Here is a 16,921-nt window from a genome sequence, read left to right as displayed (position 1 = left end):
TGTTAAATACATGCCTGGGTAGAAGAAGTACCCATTGCACCACAAAAACCCACCAAAAAAAAGTAGGAAAACCCCTCAACTTATTATTTAATACCACAGCTAATCTCTTCCAACAGCAGAGTAACACCTCTACTTTTGTTCCTCATGTATACATATTTTATTCATGAAATTATTTTGGCTACTGTTTTTGATTTCTGATTTTTGACAAACAGAAAAGAGTTTTGCCTTTTGGCAGTTCACCAATCAGTTCATAAAATAATATTCCCAAGGTTCATTTCCCTGACCCAGTTAAGTTCTTTAACAGTAGCAACTTTTTCCAGCAGAATTTAAGTATTTGCAACTTCCTGTCTGGCCTTCTCTCTTCCCACTCTTTACAGTAGTATGCTTGGTTTAAATCCATTCCTTTCAGGCTTCAGAATGTTTTGTTTCCTTTTACCTTCTCTCTCACACTCACTTTTTCTCTCTCTCTCTCTCTTTTTTTTTTTTTTGGTGACCTTTTGTCTTTGGTTTTGTTTTGCTCCCTTTTTCCATTACAGGTCTGCCTCTCCGCAGTGGTTTTCCTCCCTTTCCCACTGCTGTCCACATTGCTGCTGTTCAGAACAGATAAGGACCTTGTGACAGAGCTTCTTTGTTGGTTTGTTTGGTTTTGTTGGTTTTTTTGGTCAGAAAAATGCACAACACAAACTCCTTACTTAAAGGACATCCCATTCAGTTACACTCCTTAGTTTTCCAAAGCATACTCATGTATTCAGACTTCTTTATAAACAAGTTCCAACTAAAGTCAAGGTCAGAAAGACAGCAGTTAACAAAGCTCATTTCCCCTCTCATTTACCCTTTTAATATGTATTTTTCCCACATGTGACTGTACTGAAATGATCACCCTTTCAATGTTGCTAATAGAAGGCAGGTGTGAGAGAGGCAGGTACAAAGTAATGCCAAACTTGATGGTAATTACACTGTTAGATAAGAGATGACTGTAGGGGGACCTTGTTGGTGCAGATGTGCTTAACACTTGGCAGCTTTAAAAATATACCTGCAGTTACATCCAGAGTTAGTTTACAGCTCACGTCACCCTGCAGGGCATACACACAGACAGTGCTGCAAGTCGAAGGTTATCTTTGAAAATTAATCTTTACGTTCAGTCATGGGTAAACTCTAACTGGACTGACAGTGGCTTTTGAAAACATACTTTGAATTTCTGATAGTATCTTTCTTCTTCACTTTATTTTAGCAACTATTCTGTTTACCAAGATGACAAACTAGTAAGACTCAGTCAGCTCCAAGTTAGAAAAGAGTAATCCCCTAACAAGGAGTAACTGGTGGTCCCATTGTGCAAGGAATTCTAAACAGGGGCAGATTGGCTTCCTGCTATGATGAAAAGTAAGACATAAGTTAATGTCTTAAAGATACTTTTCAGCAAGCTCAATAAGCTTTCATTATGGGTTTTGCTTGATTTCTTTCAAGCCAGCAGGTTCTGGCATAATGTAGACTTGGATTTGCTTTATCATAACTTGTCAAACAGCAAGATGTCAAAAGTAAATCAACATTACCTCTCAGTTCATAGAACCACAGCTGAATAATCAGATGCATTGCCTCTTGCAGCCAAAACCAACCAGCTGCATTTCTTAGCCTGATTACATCTTTTCAAGTGTTATTTCCAAAGTTGGAAACAAACCCCCAAATAAGCAACTGACTTAATGTGTGGTTTAGTACACTTGGACAAACATACAGATTTACTATGAGAGATAAATCTGAGGCTGAATCAAGTGTTGAACTGGTGTAGTCATTTTTTTAAGTGTGTGTTTTACTTCTCAGAGATCCTTGACCCTTGACTGCCTTTCTTTGTTGCTTCTTGAAAGAAACTCCGTTTTTCAATGTTCATGGGTTTCAATTTACTTCAAAATTCTTTTTCCACTGTGACTTTTTCTCCTGAACTTTCTGACCATTTTCTCATAATGGTGTTGGCCTGTCACTGTCACATTTAATTGCTCACATTTTAAAATAATAACATGGAAATATAATGGATAATAATACATTGTTACTTCTTATTGTACATTTGGAAAAGTACCTAAGCCACCTTTTGACTGTACTTTATGTGGTTAGATTTGTACTGTATTTGATTGGAAAGTATTGATATTCATTGTCCTTAGTAACTTTCTCAATTCCTTGCAGGTGAATGCAGAGCTTATGAAATGTATTATTGTTGTGACTACTCTTGGGGTTTTAAAATAATAGTGTAGTTGAAGGATGTGAAAGGAGCAAGGCTTACAGGAAAAGGTAATAACACCAGATTCATTGATTCAGACTGGAAAATGGAAATGCTTTCAAAGCCCTTTCTTCACAAAAATTCCTCTCACATTACTTTTTAAATGAATGTGAAACAAAGAATATTAGGCATTGTAAATCTACAGGGTGGGCCAGACACTGAGTCTGAAGCTCAGGCAAATATTTAGCAATATTTAGCAAATCTTTGTAACTTCTATCTACAGCTGAAAAAATATTCTAAGAGACTCAACAAATTCTTTAGTAATACATTCCAGCGTTAGTACAATACAGTGTCAAATAGCATTCCAAGCTGGATTTCATACATAGTTGCTGGGCTTTAGGGAGAAGAATATCTCCTGGTTCTTTTAAAACACATCGTCTTTGACCTTCGGGTTTACAGAACCCTCAATCTCAGCATATTAAAATTCCCTGCTGCCTGACTAGCAGCAGTGAAAAGTGCAAGGCAAAGAGCTGGAAACACTGCAGAGCCTCCCCAGCTCAATCACATGTCAGTTTTCAGGTGAGACTATTTGTATTCTTCCTTCTCCCTCCCTCTTCTTACTCATCCTACCCTCCATCTTCCTTGCCCTAGGAATATGATTCTCCACATATTTGTGAAGCCTTTCTAGGGACTGCAGTACAGTAATATAAGAATAATAACAAAGTGAGAAGTGGTGTCTAGGGAATATTACACAGGCAGTTCACAAGGACACAGTGTTACACAGATTAGAAGTCAGTGATTTCCCAGTGGTCAACTCAACTGTTCTTGCGAAAACACTGGATATGGAGTAAAAACTGTGCTTATGTTTGATCTTCAAAACTGGCTATCCTTACCAAAATTCTTCCTAAAACCACACCAAGAATATAAATACAACTCTGGCATTTCATGAACATGACAGAATGGTCATATCTATCACATGGACATGCAAAACCTGGGACTCCAGACAGTCCCCAAAAATAATGGGAAGTGGCTAACTGGAGAAACAAAGGAAAGGAGGAACCCTATGCCAAGCACTTCAGGTCTTCAAAAGTCTATAAAATGGTACCATGAGTAGAATCATAGAATCACAGACTGGTTTGGATTGGAAGGGACATTAAAGCTCATCCAGTTGCACCCTCCTGCCATGGCAGGGACACCTCTCACTGTCCCAGGCTGCTCCAATCCCCACCCAGCCTGGCCTTGGACACTGCCAGGATCCAGGGGCACCACAGCTTCTCTGGACACCTGAGCCGGGGCCTCTCCACCCTCACAGCAGACCATTTCTTCTGTATAGCTTTGAAAATTCCAGTTATGAAATTAAAGCCAGAGAATTATGCATTTTCAACACTGTTTTGCAGCTGCATTTTGGGGGTACAGGTCTGTAGCAGCCTCCTTTGGCACATTTACAACCTTTACCCATCCAACCGCAGCATTTCAACACAGCGCTGCAGAGGGAGGTGGCACTGCTGCTGGGAAAAACGCTGCAACTGAGCTAAATGTTGATAACCAAACCCCAGAATAAACTATCTGAAGGATATGGGAGTTTTTACGCTCTGGCTTTGGGATGTTAAAAGCTAAAAAAAAAGAAAAAAAAAAAAAAAGAGAGAGAAGAATTGGAAGGGGAGGCGGCGCTGTGGGCGTTGGCCTGGGGATTGAGTGGCTGACAGAGCAGCTGTGCCAGTGGCCGTGGCAGAGTCACCTGTGACAGTGGCAGAGTCACCTGTGCCGCCCGCTGTCCCCGCGGCCCTGCCGGCTCCTCACGATGCCTCGGCCACCCCCGCCAGCCCCGCCTCGCCGTCCCTAGAGCCGCCCAAGGTAACGCTGCCGTCCCTTCCTGCTCTTTGTTCCTGTTTTCCTCCTCTGGTTTTGTTCTGCATTGTCCTCACGGTGATGTTTTTCATCTCGAACACCTCTGTCACCCATGCGCTGTCAGAGCACTAACCCCTTACCCTGCGGGTTAAGCAGTTCGCTTTCTCCGGTAACCGAGAGCTGGCTGCTGGATTTCCCTCAGAGCCGCAGGTTTGGATTGTCGCCCCTCTGGGGTTTTCAGTGTTTTTGGGGAGCCGCGGCTGGGCCATGCCCGTTCGGGGAGCGGGGCCGAGGGGACAGAGCTGTTCATCTCCCCACACACCGGGCAGTCTGAGCGGATTGGAGCTGACGGCCGCGGACTGCGAGCAGATTTAATGGGTGTCTGCGTTCCGGAGGTGCCCGGAACCTCGGTGTGGAGCAGAGTTTCCTGCGGCGGGGAAGCTGTGCTCTGCACCCCGTCCGGGTCAGCAGCGGGCAGCGCGGCGGGAGAGGCTGTCAGTCCGGACTGCTGCTGCTGCTGCTGCCGGCCCGGGGCTTCTCAGGGGAACCGGCCGAGCCATTCCTGCTCCCGAGGCTGCTGCTGCCGGCCCGGAGCTCCTCAGGGGAACCGGCCGAGCCATTCCTGCTCCCGAGGCTGCTGCTGCCGGCCCGGAGCTCCTCAGGGGAACCGGCCGAGCCATTCAAGCTCCCGAGGCTGCTGCTGCCGGCCTGCAGCTCCCGCCGCTGCCTTTGGGCTCAACGCTTTAGGTGTTTTCGGACATAAAACTGTCCGCGATCACTCGTTTCACCGAATCAGCCCGGTGACCGGGAGTTTTAGTCGGTGAATAGAGCTCTTATTCCGCTAATAAAAACGGAGTGTGTTGAGCAGGGAAAATGTGAGATGAGAAGTTGTTCGATGTCCCCTCGTGTCTGGAACGCGGGCCCGGCTCCCGTGCCGGCTGTAGGCATCCCTGGGCTCCCCTTCAGCCCTTCCCGTGAGCAATCCTGGCTGGAGAGCAGCTGCCCACACGTGTGGTCAGTCCCGAGGATGCTCCGCAGTCGTTCCCAGTGCTCGGACCTCGGGCAGGTCTGACCTGATCGCTTCTCGCAGCCATTTCGCTGTGAGCACTGGGGATCATTGCTCCTTGCTCGGCTGCTGCTGCCAGGAGGCACCTTTGGGGCTAAAAGGAACCAGCGAGGTGTGAAATGCTGGTGTTGACAGCAGCCTGTGCTGAGATGCTTTTATGACATTTAGGGAGCTGTAATTAATAAAGCTATCTTGGCGATTCTTTTCCAAAGCTTTCTTGGATGTGGTTATAGCATAAAACCGATCTTTTCCACAAAAGTAAGTTGCCCTTTCTCTGTTGTTTTTGCATTGTGCGTTCGATATGTTGCCATGTCTGAAGGGATCTTGTGGCACCGGGAATGGTTTGGGGTGATGATGATGGTGCTGGGGTGATGGACTTGATCTGGAAGGTTTCTGCCAGCCTTGCTGATTCTGTGTGGTTTGGAAGTGCTTTGCCCTAGCCAGATTATTGTCCTGATGTTTGGGTTGCTAATGCTGACAGTGGGACACCTCTGTAGGATGCTGTTGGTGAGGGAAGGGAGTACAGGGAAAAGAAATATTGCAAGAAAAGATTTTTCCACCTGAAAAGACACCCTGGGTGTATTTGCAGAAGACATGTCTGTGTTTTTCTCAGCAATACTGATGTTGCTCTACCCTTGGGGTTGGTTGTTTTTTATTTAGGGCTTTTTCTGGTTGGTTTGATTGTTTTGGTTTCGTTTGTTTGTTTGTTGGGGTTTTTTTGTTGTTGTTTTGGCTTTTTTTTTTGGTTGGGGTTTTTTGGTTAGGATTATTTTGTGGGGGGGGTTTTGTGTGTTTTTGGATTTTTTTTTGTGGTTGTTGGGTTTTTGTTTTGGTTTTTTTTGGTTTTTTTTGTTTTGTTTTGGGGTTTTTTCTTGGTTATTTTGTTACTCAAATGATTTCCAAACTTGGAGTCTCTTGCTTCCAAATTAGCTTCCAACATGTGAATGAAATAGCTGGCAACTACCTTAGGAGCCCTAGGCTCTGGCACAATGGTTATTTGAGGAATTAGGGACTGCAGTTGGCCATCTCCACTACCAAAAACTGTGTCTCAAAGCCAAACAAAAAATACATCCTCATAAAACCAAACCTATGCAATGAAACGTGAGGGTTTCTAAGTAGTGACCCCATAGCCAGTTCTTCTGCCAAGACACAGTCTTTCTTGTACTTCAGACATAAGACAGATAATACAGAAATAAGTTATTTTTTCTCAGCAAGTACTTTAAATAAAATCTGTCGTTCCCTGCAGTCTGGTTGGGTAGCCAGGTGGCTCTCAGAGGGCTTCTTGTGAGCAAGCAAGGATGTCATGTAGAAGTCTTGTTTCCACAAACTGGATTGAATCAACTGATTATTATGAAAAAAAATAAAATCAAGAAACTCATTAATTGACTTGAAATGAGTTAAAGTTTTAGTGGGTATGATAAATTTTATTTTCAATTTAGACACAAGCATTTTTCAGCTGCATGAATAGTCACATGTCTATTATCTCAGTCTTTTGGCATTTGGAAGCTTAACTGGAGCTGTGCTGGGTTTGCACACTCATCCTTTGGCAGCTTTGTTTCCATCAGTGCCTTGCTTTATTGGGGTGTGACAGACGGAGTCTTGATATTAAAATAGTTGGGAGGAATAAAGAGAAAAAAAATTAAACAGTAATACATCGGATTTTGATTTTGGCTTTTCCTGAGGTAGAAGCATTAAGAATTATTTTGCTTTTTGTTTTATTCAGGACTCAGAGATGGATTCACCAGAAGGAGCCACAACTAGAAGTGAGCAGAAATTCAGGTAACTTGTGTTACAGAGGTGATACAAAACTGTCTATTAATGAAAATCTGAAACCCCAGTGGGCATAAACTGCTGAATGTTGGATACAAGAACAATATCATGCCTGAAAATGAAAAGATCCCAGAAACTGCTTTCTTCCCTCATGAAGTACTTCATGCCCACTTAAGTTCTTTATGAGGAGTAACTAATGAGAAGAAACAATTTGGGCTGAATGTAGCAGGAAGGCATGGGGGTCATCAAACAGATTTTATTTGTAGGTACTAGCTGGCAACCATATCTACATGTTTATTTATTGCTTTGCCTGAGGCTATATCAATTTGAGCATTATAGTTTGATCTAGATAGTTTCAGGTGATTGTGAAACAAGAGGTGTTAATCTTCCATATTACCATGTTACCAGGAGCTGAAAACCTGTAAAGTTAGTTTAGAAAGCCTGAGGAGTTCTGAGGTTCTGTATTACTGAAATCCTTGTTTATACAAAAGTGATTTTGCTGTATGGTTTATATGCATTTTCACTTTGCTGAGTAATCACAAAAAACAGATTTTCCTGACAGTTCCCTGTGCTGATTTATGCAAAGAATATGGATGTAACACCAACATGCCTCTGAGAGGGATCTGTGGGTAGTAATGTCTAAGTAGTTGATTGGATGAACCCTTGATCACAATCAGCATGACTACTATGTTCAGGTATCATACAGTGACCATAAATGAGATTAAAATATACCACTTTTTCCCAGAAAAAACAAAAAATTTTTTTCCTTAAAATATTGTGAGTTGTCCCTTTGAAATAGTTCTGCTTCCTATCACACATGCATTAATTCAGTCATTGGACAATGTTTTGCCTACTTTTTTCAAAATTTCATTGGAAATGGTGTTTGGCTAGCCCAGTGGCCTGGAAGTTGGCAATTGACAATTTGGATCTCAGAGATATTAGTGATTTGTAGTTGTTGCCCTTTTCTGGCTGGCATTAACCATGCACATTTACTTGTGTGAAATGGCAAAAAGGCTTCAAGGCCATTGCTGGTTTGGGGAAGGCCATGGGCTTCTGTGGCTGCCCATCCCATCCTGCTGTGTAGGAATGGAGAACTCTGTTCCTAGTGGTTGGTTGGTATTTTGCAGAAGCTTTAATGGCTCAGGTGAGCTTCTGTAGTCAGTCCTGAGCTCTTCAGGCAAGCCAGGAAATGCACCGAACAATGAGTACTTTTGTTTTCTGTGTTCAAGAAAATTCTTAAAAAGTCTAGTAAGAAAGCAGCCTCGGGACCTTCTGCTGGTGATGGGGACAGGGGTGAGTGCTGCAGTCGCCCCAGGAATCCCAGCTCTCTGCTCCTGGAGAAGCTGCATTGAGGCTGTCCTGGGAGCAGCTGAGCAGCTGGAGGTGCTGCACCCGGGGGATGTCGCTGAATTCCGAAAGAAAGTCACCAAAGAGAGAGACCTGCTTGTGGTTGCACATGATCTCATCAGGAAGATGTCACCAGTGAGTATGTTGAGAACCTCTGTTAATTTCTAAAACTATGTGCTTTTGTTCTGTTATAAAGAAACACTACTTCCAAAAGTTGAAATTTTTCTGGTAAAAATGGAAATTTTCTGGGTAATTGAATAGCACATTGTACATTTTGGAGAGGCTAAAAATCCCTGGGTTTTAGTATAAGTTAGCATTCATCAGAATTAATGCAAACAAGAGTCCTGACTATTAAATAATGATGTAATGTTTATGAGAAGTGAAAGAGGAATTTCTAGATCTGTGGCTGTAACTGGAGAGAGCCTGAAAGTACAGGTGGACCTTGAGCCTGCTGGTGACCTTGGGCCACACCTTGTAAATCACTGGTGCAGCTCTCGTTCCCTGAGGACAGCCAGTGCCCTCCATCTGACTTTGCAGAGCTTTCCAAACTGTGTTAAGACCTTTGCCAAGTCTCTCTTTTAGCTGAAATAATCTGGGAGACAGACATAGTGCCAAGTGTAGACTGGGGTTAGCCTCTCTACAGGCCCAGTGTGACAATAAGTCTGCATGTGTTTGTAGCAGATTTAATAATTAATACAGTTTTCTCAACCAGGAATGAAAAAACAGAAAATAAACCCCCACCTTCAATAGTATCCAGGAACATCCAGGATATACTGAATAGTAGACTGATATACTGAACACTGATATGTCTCAATCCAGGGAAAGCCAATTTTAGTGTTTATTGTATCTGTATTACAAGCTCTCTTGAGAAATCCAGACTGTTGTTTGGAGCTACACTAAGTAGAGGCAAGAGCACTGGAACAAAGTGAGGTTTGTTTTGGGGGGCTTTGGTTGGTGTACTGTTCAAGCCCTCTTTTACAGAAGTGCTTTGGCATTAAGCAGCAGATGGTGTGGGAGGCAATTGTAACAGAGCACATGGGCCTGATGGAGTGTTCTCTCCTCTTTCCTCAGCGTACCGGGGACACGAAACCCAACTTCTTCCAGGATTGCTTAATGGAGGTGTTTGATAATTTAGAACAACACATTCAGAACCCTGTGGTTCTGCAATCCATCCTGAGGCTCATGGAGAGAGGCACAATGGTCCTGACTACAAACTATGATAATTTGCTTGAAATATTTGGTCAGCAACAGGGTAAACCTATGGAATCTTTAGACCTTAAAGATAAGGATAAGGTACGATGAGAGCAGTAAAATTATTAGACTCAATATATGACAAGTCAGCACATAAGCTGCACTGAAAGATGTTTTCCTGTTTAAAGAGTGTCAAGACTAAAAGTTAATTGGTAGAGCGTGTCTATAAGCTACAGCAGATGCCCAGACATTTCTTTTATATATCTCTTTATTCTTAATAATCTGGTAACAGTTACCAAGGAGAATTTCAGTGACAAGTTTATGAATCAGTTCCCTGCCATTCACTGGAAAAACCCACAAACTTGCTTAACTTACGTAAAGGCCTTGTTAAAATCCCAAATAGAATTTCACCTGGCTGGTAGTTAATTTGCTGTTCATACCTTTTCTGTCAAGTTCTGCTGAAACTTGCTTCTTGCTTGACTGGTTGTTTAACCCAAAAACCAGAGACAGTTGCAGTATCAGCCATCACTTCTTTGTTATGATTTAAAATGAGCTTTGTAATTAGTAATTACTATCTCTTGCTGTAGGAAAGTGCAAAAGTAGTAATTTCTGCTTTAAGTGGTTGATAGGTCAGTTCAGCTGTATAGTTTTTCAGATTCCTGGTGAGTGTGGTATATTATAACAAAATGATGTCTCTTGCATGATGTGCTTTAGGTCCTTCAGTGGGCAAGGGGCCATATAAAATATGGAGTTCTTCATATTCATGGCTTGTATACAGATCCCTGTGGAATGGTGCTCGATCCCTCAGGATATAAAGATGTTACTCAAGATCCTGAAGTCATGGTTTGTGAGATCTTTAAAATTTTTACTATGTTTTGCCAAACAGTTTTCCTGTAATCACTGCAGACAAGATATCTAAGGCTATGTGAGATCAGATCAATCAAATACTTGGGGACCAGAGGAATTATTCAGAATTATTCAGAATTATTCAGAGTTATTCAGAAAGGTGGCTCTGTTGCTAGGGCAGTCAGTGCCCTTCTGTTCTGTGGCTGTGTAAATCACAATCAAACCCCTCAGCTGGATGTCACAGTTTGTATTTATCTTTGGAAAGAACAGGAGCCTCAAAATATTGGACACCAGGAAAAGGACTTATCATCATATGATTGCCAGGTTTCTTAGGAGTTTAAACAGTTACCAGCTCTGGATCCTGGACTTAATGCCATATCTTAGCTGTCATAGGAAGTCAAACATTTGGTCCAGAATAGTAATTTTCCTTATTTAGAGATTGACCTAACAGGACCCCAATATTCTGTCACCCTAGTTCTTTCAATTTAAATTCCCTTACTGGCAATTTCTTGGAATGGCTTGGGTTGGAAGGGATCTTAAAGATCATCTTGTTCCAACTCCCATATTTGTATGCTAATTTGGCACTTTTTTTTTTGTTTTGTTTTTCTTGGAACAATGGTTATGAAATGGCAGTTTGGCTGGTCCTAAAACATTTGCCTTTTTCAGCTCAGTAGTGAGATTCTGCTCTGCTGGTCTTTCTCTGGCTGATGTATTTTAAAAGTTCTGACCTTGGCTTTTGTCTGCTGAAGTAAATGTGGCTCTTCTGTGTTTCTGTTCCTTCACAGGAAGTTCTTCAGAACTTGTACCGAACCAAGTCTTTTTTGTTTTTGGGCTGTGGAGAGACTCTGCGGGACCAGATATTCCAAGCTCTTTTTCTTTACACAGTAAAGAACAAAGTGGATCTAGAACATTACATGTTAGTGCTTAAAGAAAACGAAGACCACTTTTTTAAGCTCCAGGCAGATATGCTGCTGCATGGAATAAAAGTGGTGTCCTATGGGGACTGCTTCCAACAATTCCCAGAGTATGTCCAAGATCTGACTGCTCAAATCTGCAAACAGAGAAGTCCAGGTAATGTGGGCTCTTCTACAGCACAATCTGGAGCAGGTGCTGGGTGGATTGTCCTGCCTAACACTGCAGCTGATCTGAGGCACTGACCTCAAGTGCAGCTTTGTTCCTTGTGAGGGACATGCAGAGTTGGAACATGTGGCCAAACTATAACCAGGGTTTTTTTTTAAATCTGTGGATTTTGGAGGTGTGTGGATTCTTGCAAATTTAATCTTGAATTCTGAATTTGCGTCTTTGTTAGTATTTGGTAAAGATGTTTATTTAACATATATTTATGATGTGAACTACTCCAGCTTATTGAGTATTATATTATCAGAAATCTGACTTGTCAGGAAAAGAGACTACGAATTGAAGGAAATAACTGGTGGGATAAGCTGGTTGAGCCACAATATCTTACTGAGCATAGAATGGGAAATTAGTGCATCCAGTAAGTGTTTGGTTTGATACAGTTAGGGTTGTGAAGAGAATGAAGAGAAATAACAACTGTATGTCTAAGGGAAGAGCTTTCTTTAATGTTTTCCAAACAAGGACAGTTCTGTTTTGGTTTATCCAGAGAACAGAGGAAAATTACTAAATGACCTTGGGTAGAATTGCTGTTTGACAGGTCTTTTATTTATCATGTCAGTGAAACTATTTTGTCTAAAATTATTCCGAAGTGGTGCATAGCAGAACCTTTCCCTGAAAAGTGCATGCCCAAATTATTATCCTGGCTTTTGTGACTTGATGAATATTCCAGTTCAGACTCCATTATGTCTTTCTTTCCATGAAGGCTGGAAAAAAAATTTATTATGGCATCAAGGTTTCACGAAGTTTGTCTGTAGTCTGACTGGCATCGGACTTGCAAGAAGAGGGATCTTACTCAGTCTTGAAAATCTTGTGATCTCATTTACAAGTCAAGGTCCCAAACAAAACCATTTTCAGGTGTGCAGAACTGCTCTGTACATCACCAAACTGTCAGGGTTTGGGTTTTTGTGCCTATTTACAAACTCTCTTCTAAAATGTAGCAGGAGGAGTTTGTTAAAAAGGGTAATATGAAAGAAATGAGAAATGCAGGCCCCAGGCACTCACTGGAAAAGGAACATAACAAACTGCAAGCAGTCCAGGAATCCTGGAATGCCTTGAGGGCCGTTTCCTAGGAGAGGTGATGGAGAGCCCAAGAGAGAAGCTCAGCTGGAGCTGAGGTCAGGGTCAGAAATAGCCTGGGTTGCAGCAATCATGTCCTGGTAGAATTCTCAACCTGCTAAACCATGATGAAGTTGCTAAGCTGTATTATTTGAAAAATTGTGTCAACTGGAGAAGTTCCCACTGACTGGAAAATAGGAAATGTAACCCCCATTTTTACAAAGGGAAAAAAGGAAGACTCGGGGGATATGGATAAAAAATGGGCTGGATGGTCACACTCAGGGCTGTGGTCACTGGTTTTATGTGTGGATGGAAACTGATGATGAGCTGTGTCCTGCAGGAGTCTGTGTAAGGACCAGGACTGTGTAATAGCTTTGATGGGGATGTGGACAGTGAGCTCAAGTGTCCTCAGCAGGTGACAGCAAGCTGACAGCTGTGGCTGGAGGAAAGGAGTCACATGCAGAGGGATCTGGATAGGCTGGACAGGTAGGGCTGTGCAATCACCAAGTTCAGCAAGGCCAAGGTCCTGCAGCTGGGTCAGGGCAACCCCAAGCACAAATCCAGGCTGGGGATGAGCAGCTGGAGCAGCCCTGGGAGAAGGACTTGGAGTGCTGGTGGGTGAGGACTGGCCCTGCCCTGGCTGTGTGCACTGGGAACCAGAACATCCCCTGTGCTGGGCTGAGCCCCCAGCATGGGCAGCAGGGGAGGGGGAATTCCGCCCCTCTGCCCTGCTCAGGTGAGACCCCACCTGCTGAACTGCCTTGAGCTTGGAGGGCCCCAACACCAGAGGGATGTGGATCTGCTGGAAGTGGGTCCAGAAGTGGGCGACAAAGATGATCAGGGCGCTGGAGTGCCTCTGCTTTGGAGACAGGCTGTGACAGCTAAGGGTATTCAGCTGGAGTAGAGAAGGCTCCAGGGAGATCTTAAAACAGCCTTCCAGTGCCTAAAGGGGCTCCCAGAGCACTGGAGAGGGACCTGGGACAAGGGCACATAGGGACAGGACACAGGGAATGGCTTCAAACTGAAAGGACATAGATTTAGATTAGATATAACAAGAACATTTTTTCTTTACGATCAGGGTGGGGAGGCCCTAGCACAGGGTGCCCAGAGAAGCTGTGGCTGCCCCTGGATCTCTGCAAGTGTCCAAGGCCAGTTGGATGGGGCTTGGAGCAACCTGGGATAGTGGAAGGTGTCCCTGCCCATGGCAGGAGGGTGGAACTGGATGAGTTTTAACATCTTTTCCAACCCAGACCATTCTGGGATTCTAAATACAACTTTGCTGTTTTGGGATGGTGCATAAAAGCATAAAATCTTCCTGGATCCTCATGTGTGTTGCTGAATGTCTCTCATACTTCTCTAGATGCCGATCGGGTGGACAGCACAACGCTGTTGGGTAAGTAATGTTTTTATTTTTACAGAAAGTTCCATAATCTTACCAACATGAGAAAAATACACCTCTTATTTCCAAAGTAATTAAATAATTACTGTGCAGAGCACTGATTTAGCTCTGAAAGTTTGCTGAACACTCTCTTTTTACTCTCTGGTTTTCTTTCTGCCTGTCAGCAGGTAACTGATGGCTTTTTCAGGTCTATCAAATGACAAATGATTGCATGTAAAAGCTCCAGAAAATGTATATAAAAAGTTACTTTTTAAGGTAACTTTAAAAGCTAATGTTCACCAGAGTACACTGAGGAAATACTGACATCAGTGAGATTTTTGGCTTAGATTTCCAAGTACAGCTTGTTCCAAAAGCTTTCCTTAAAGAGGCTGGGAAGAGCGAATCTCAAGTGTGTGGTATTGAAGGTGATTTTTCAGCTGAGCTATTCAGGTGGCTTTGTGGTATTTTTGCGAATACGCCAAGCAATAATACATTCCAATTGATGGGGAAAAAATAGCAAAACTTCCCTCTGAAACAACTTAAAAGGATTACAGTCCTGAGAGATCTGTGGTGCTGCAGCCAACATCAAAATTGTGCAGAAGTATCATTTGGTACTGGTGAGTAAGGGCCTTTGGCAGTGCAGGAGGTAAAACCCCTGCTCTTTCCCAATCAAAAAGCACACAAGGTCAAAGACACTTGTGTGCATGTGTAAAGCCAGAGATTAGTTTTGTAATGTCAGTGTGATTTTAAATTTACTTGTGTCTCAGATGAGTTCATAAATCCCATTTTCAATAAAGTAAAATTAGGCAGAAGAGAAACCAAGAACTTGGGTACAACTTCCTCCAGTCCCTCTTAATATAAAGCTCCTTTACTAACTTGGTAGCACCATCCTTAGGTAATTTTAGCACCTGTTTACTTGTAACTTGGAATACAGACCAAGTAAAAAACCCAAGAGGATTATTGTGTGTCATACTCCACAAAGTCTGTCTGGAGTTTTAAGTGAAGGTTCTGGGTTTGAAGGAATTCCCATTCCATTCTTGTTACTCTCCAGTTATGCTGTTTACGTACTTCCAACAGCAGCTTACACCAAGGATTGTGGTTGCAGACTTCAGGAGTGGTTCAGGTTGGGACCACTGCAGTAATCTATTTCAACTCTCCAGCTCAAGCTGGGGCTTCTGAATAAGGGATCCAGACTCACGTGTGAGCTCCATTAAAGTACCTTTGGTAAAAGGCAGCTGGATCCTGAGCTGAGTCGCTGTTGTGTCAGTACTAGAGATCAGTGTTGGGGGAGAGTTTGAGCGCAGACTTTTAGCAGGGATAATGTTACCTGTAATTCAGAATCCAAATACAAGAACCTCAGGGGACCAGGATTATGTGTATCTTGATAGCTGATGCTTGTAAGAAAAAGTACACCAAGCATATAGGTGTAACAATATTAATATGGTTTCTTTCCCCTCTCCCACCCCAGGAACTTCATGTGTGGACTGTGCTAAAAGAAAGCTGGGAGAAGGTGGCACCGATTCTCCTAAGAGGATCAAGCAGTCAGATGATATACCCACTCCTGAATGAAAAAACCCCAAATACCCAAGGTTCATCCCAAAAACTTAACAGTCGGTGTTTTACATCTGCTGCATGGGAAGTTTTGAGCTGGTATTTCCATGGTTTTAAGTGGAATAAAACTGTACATACTAGCTTTTTCTTTTCTAAAGTTGTAAATGTGTCATGTGTGTTAAGCTTGAGAGTCACACAAGTCATTCCTCTGGCACTGCCAGACCGCTCAGGCAGGATCTGCAGGGTCAGAGAGAAGCAGGTGCAACTTCTCTCTGCTTCTGTGTGAAGCCAGTGGGACCAAACTCTTCCCCAGGTGAAGCCTCACAATGTTTCAGTCTGTCAGAAGTGCCACTTGGCACACCTGCCGTTGAAACAAAGGGGTTTCAGTTCTCTTCCCATGAGCTGAGCTGCAGGTGGGCTGCTAGAGCCTGAATTCTTCAGGGGTCTTGCAGGCTTCAGTCTCTGATCCTGAAGTCCTGAAGAACTGTGCTGCTCCACATTTATGGAACCCACAGCATGATGACCCACCTGCTTTTCATTTTTGGCACAAGGATTTGTTTTCCTTTGTCTGGAAAGGCACAAGATCACCTGCTGAGGAAAGGCTGGAACAGTGCTGCATCTGCAAGGACAGACTGCAGTGCAGGCACTCCCTCACCTCTGCATTCCCTCACCTCTGGGTTCTTGTGAAAGTGTTTTAAATGTTGCATCCCAGACTGCTGTGTGCTGCCTTGGCCAGCAGGTAACAGAGTCCTACTGCAAGTGGATTGAAAACCAGTCACTATCAAAGGATCCATCTGCAGACAATCCCTAGAGTGTAAATCTGCCTACAGCTGAACTACTCCAAGGGTGAAGGTGAGGCCCAGCAGTACCTGGTACTCCTCCCACCTGCAATCATCTTGGCATCAAGACAGAATTCCCACTGCAGCTAATAATCACCAGCACTGGTAATCACAGGGAGTTTTCCAGTCAGCTGGCTCTCACCTCAGAGTCTGCTGGAGAGTATGTCCAGGGCTCTTCTTTGTGCTGATGCCAGCACAGGTGGCAGGGCTGAAGGACTGCTTCTGTCAGGTTTCCCTGCTGCTGTATCGTAAGCATTTCTGTTACACCTTCTGAGAGCAGGTCACACTGCATTGGGACTTTACAGGGAGGACAAGGGATGGGTCTGGCAGGTGATCTTTCTGAACTGTGGTTCGGCAGTCTCCACTCCCTTGTCCCACAGCCAACTCCTGCAGTTCCTTCGGACACAAAGCTTCAGCCATGTGCACTGTTCAGATGCTGCTGTGCTCCTGCAGGCCTTCAGGCAGCCCCCACCCACCCTGTTCCTCCAAGAGAGTCTTATTTACACCCAGATCACTTCTGAAAATTGTCTTTCAGCATCACATAGAGCATTATCTGTGAGACTACCCTCTAACATATGCTTTTGCAGTCAGCATAACTTGGCTGCTTTGCAAAGTGCCTAGTAAGGCACTTGTGGATCACGATGATCAGCTCAGAACACTTCCCTCGTTGCTTCAAGCTGCAGCAAAAT

At 43.5% G+C, this 16,921-nt stretch overlaps 1 protein-coding gene and 1 long non-coding RNA gene across 3 annotated transcripts in view; both read left to right on the top strand.

The window, feature by feature from the left end:
* LOC146442924 (uncharacterized) overlaps positions 1 to 16,921 on the top strand; it is a 300,193-nt gene that overhangs the window by 267,501 nt on the left and 15,771 nt on the right. The window lies entirely within an intron of this gene.
* On the top strand, positions 3,872 to 15,550 carry SIRAL2 (SIR2 antiphage like 2). Of its 2 annotated transcripts, XM_085049782.1 has the most exons (9): positions 4,693 to 4,874; positions 5,333 to 5,378; positions 6,844 to 6,899; positions 8,120 to 8,372; positions 9,309 to 9,530; positions 10,143 to 10,271; positions 11,060 to 11,345; positions 13,825 to 13,857; positions 15,311 to 15,550. In XM_085049782.1, exons 3-9 carry the CDS (start codon positions 6,853 to 6,855, stop codon positions 15,409 to 15,411), a joined length of 1,071 nt encoding a protein of 356 aa, XP_084905908.1. In that variant the 5' UTR covers positions 4,693 to 4,874; positions 5,333 to 5,378; positions 6,844 to 6,852; the 3' UTR covers positions 15,412 to 15,550. The 2 variants fall into 2 exon arrangements, with proteins under 2 accessions (XP_084905907.1, XP_084905908.1); XM_085049781.1 differs by lacking the exons at positions 4,693 to 4,874; positions 5,333 to 5,378 and adding an exon at positions 3,872 to 4,060.

This window comes from Lichenostomus cassidix, chromosome 1Ab (assembly GCF_008360975.1).
Source record: "Lichenostomus cassidix isolate B80296 chromosome 1Ab, HeHo_3.0, whole genome shotgun sequence".
In the NCBI taxonomy this organism is placed as follows: Eukaryota; Metazoa; Chordata; class Aves; order Passeriformes; family Meliphagidae; genus Lichenostomus; species Lichenostomus cassidix.
Note: the sequence above shows the minus strand (reverse complement) of the source record. Positions and strands in the feature narration are given on the sequence as shown.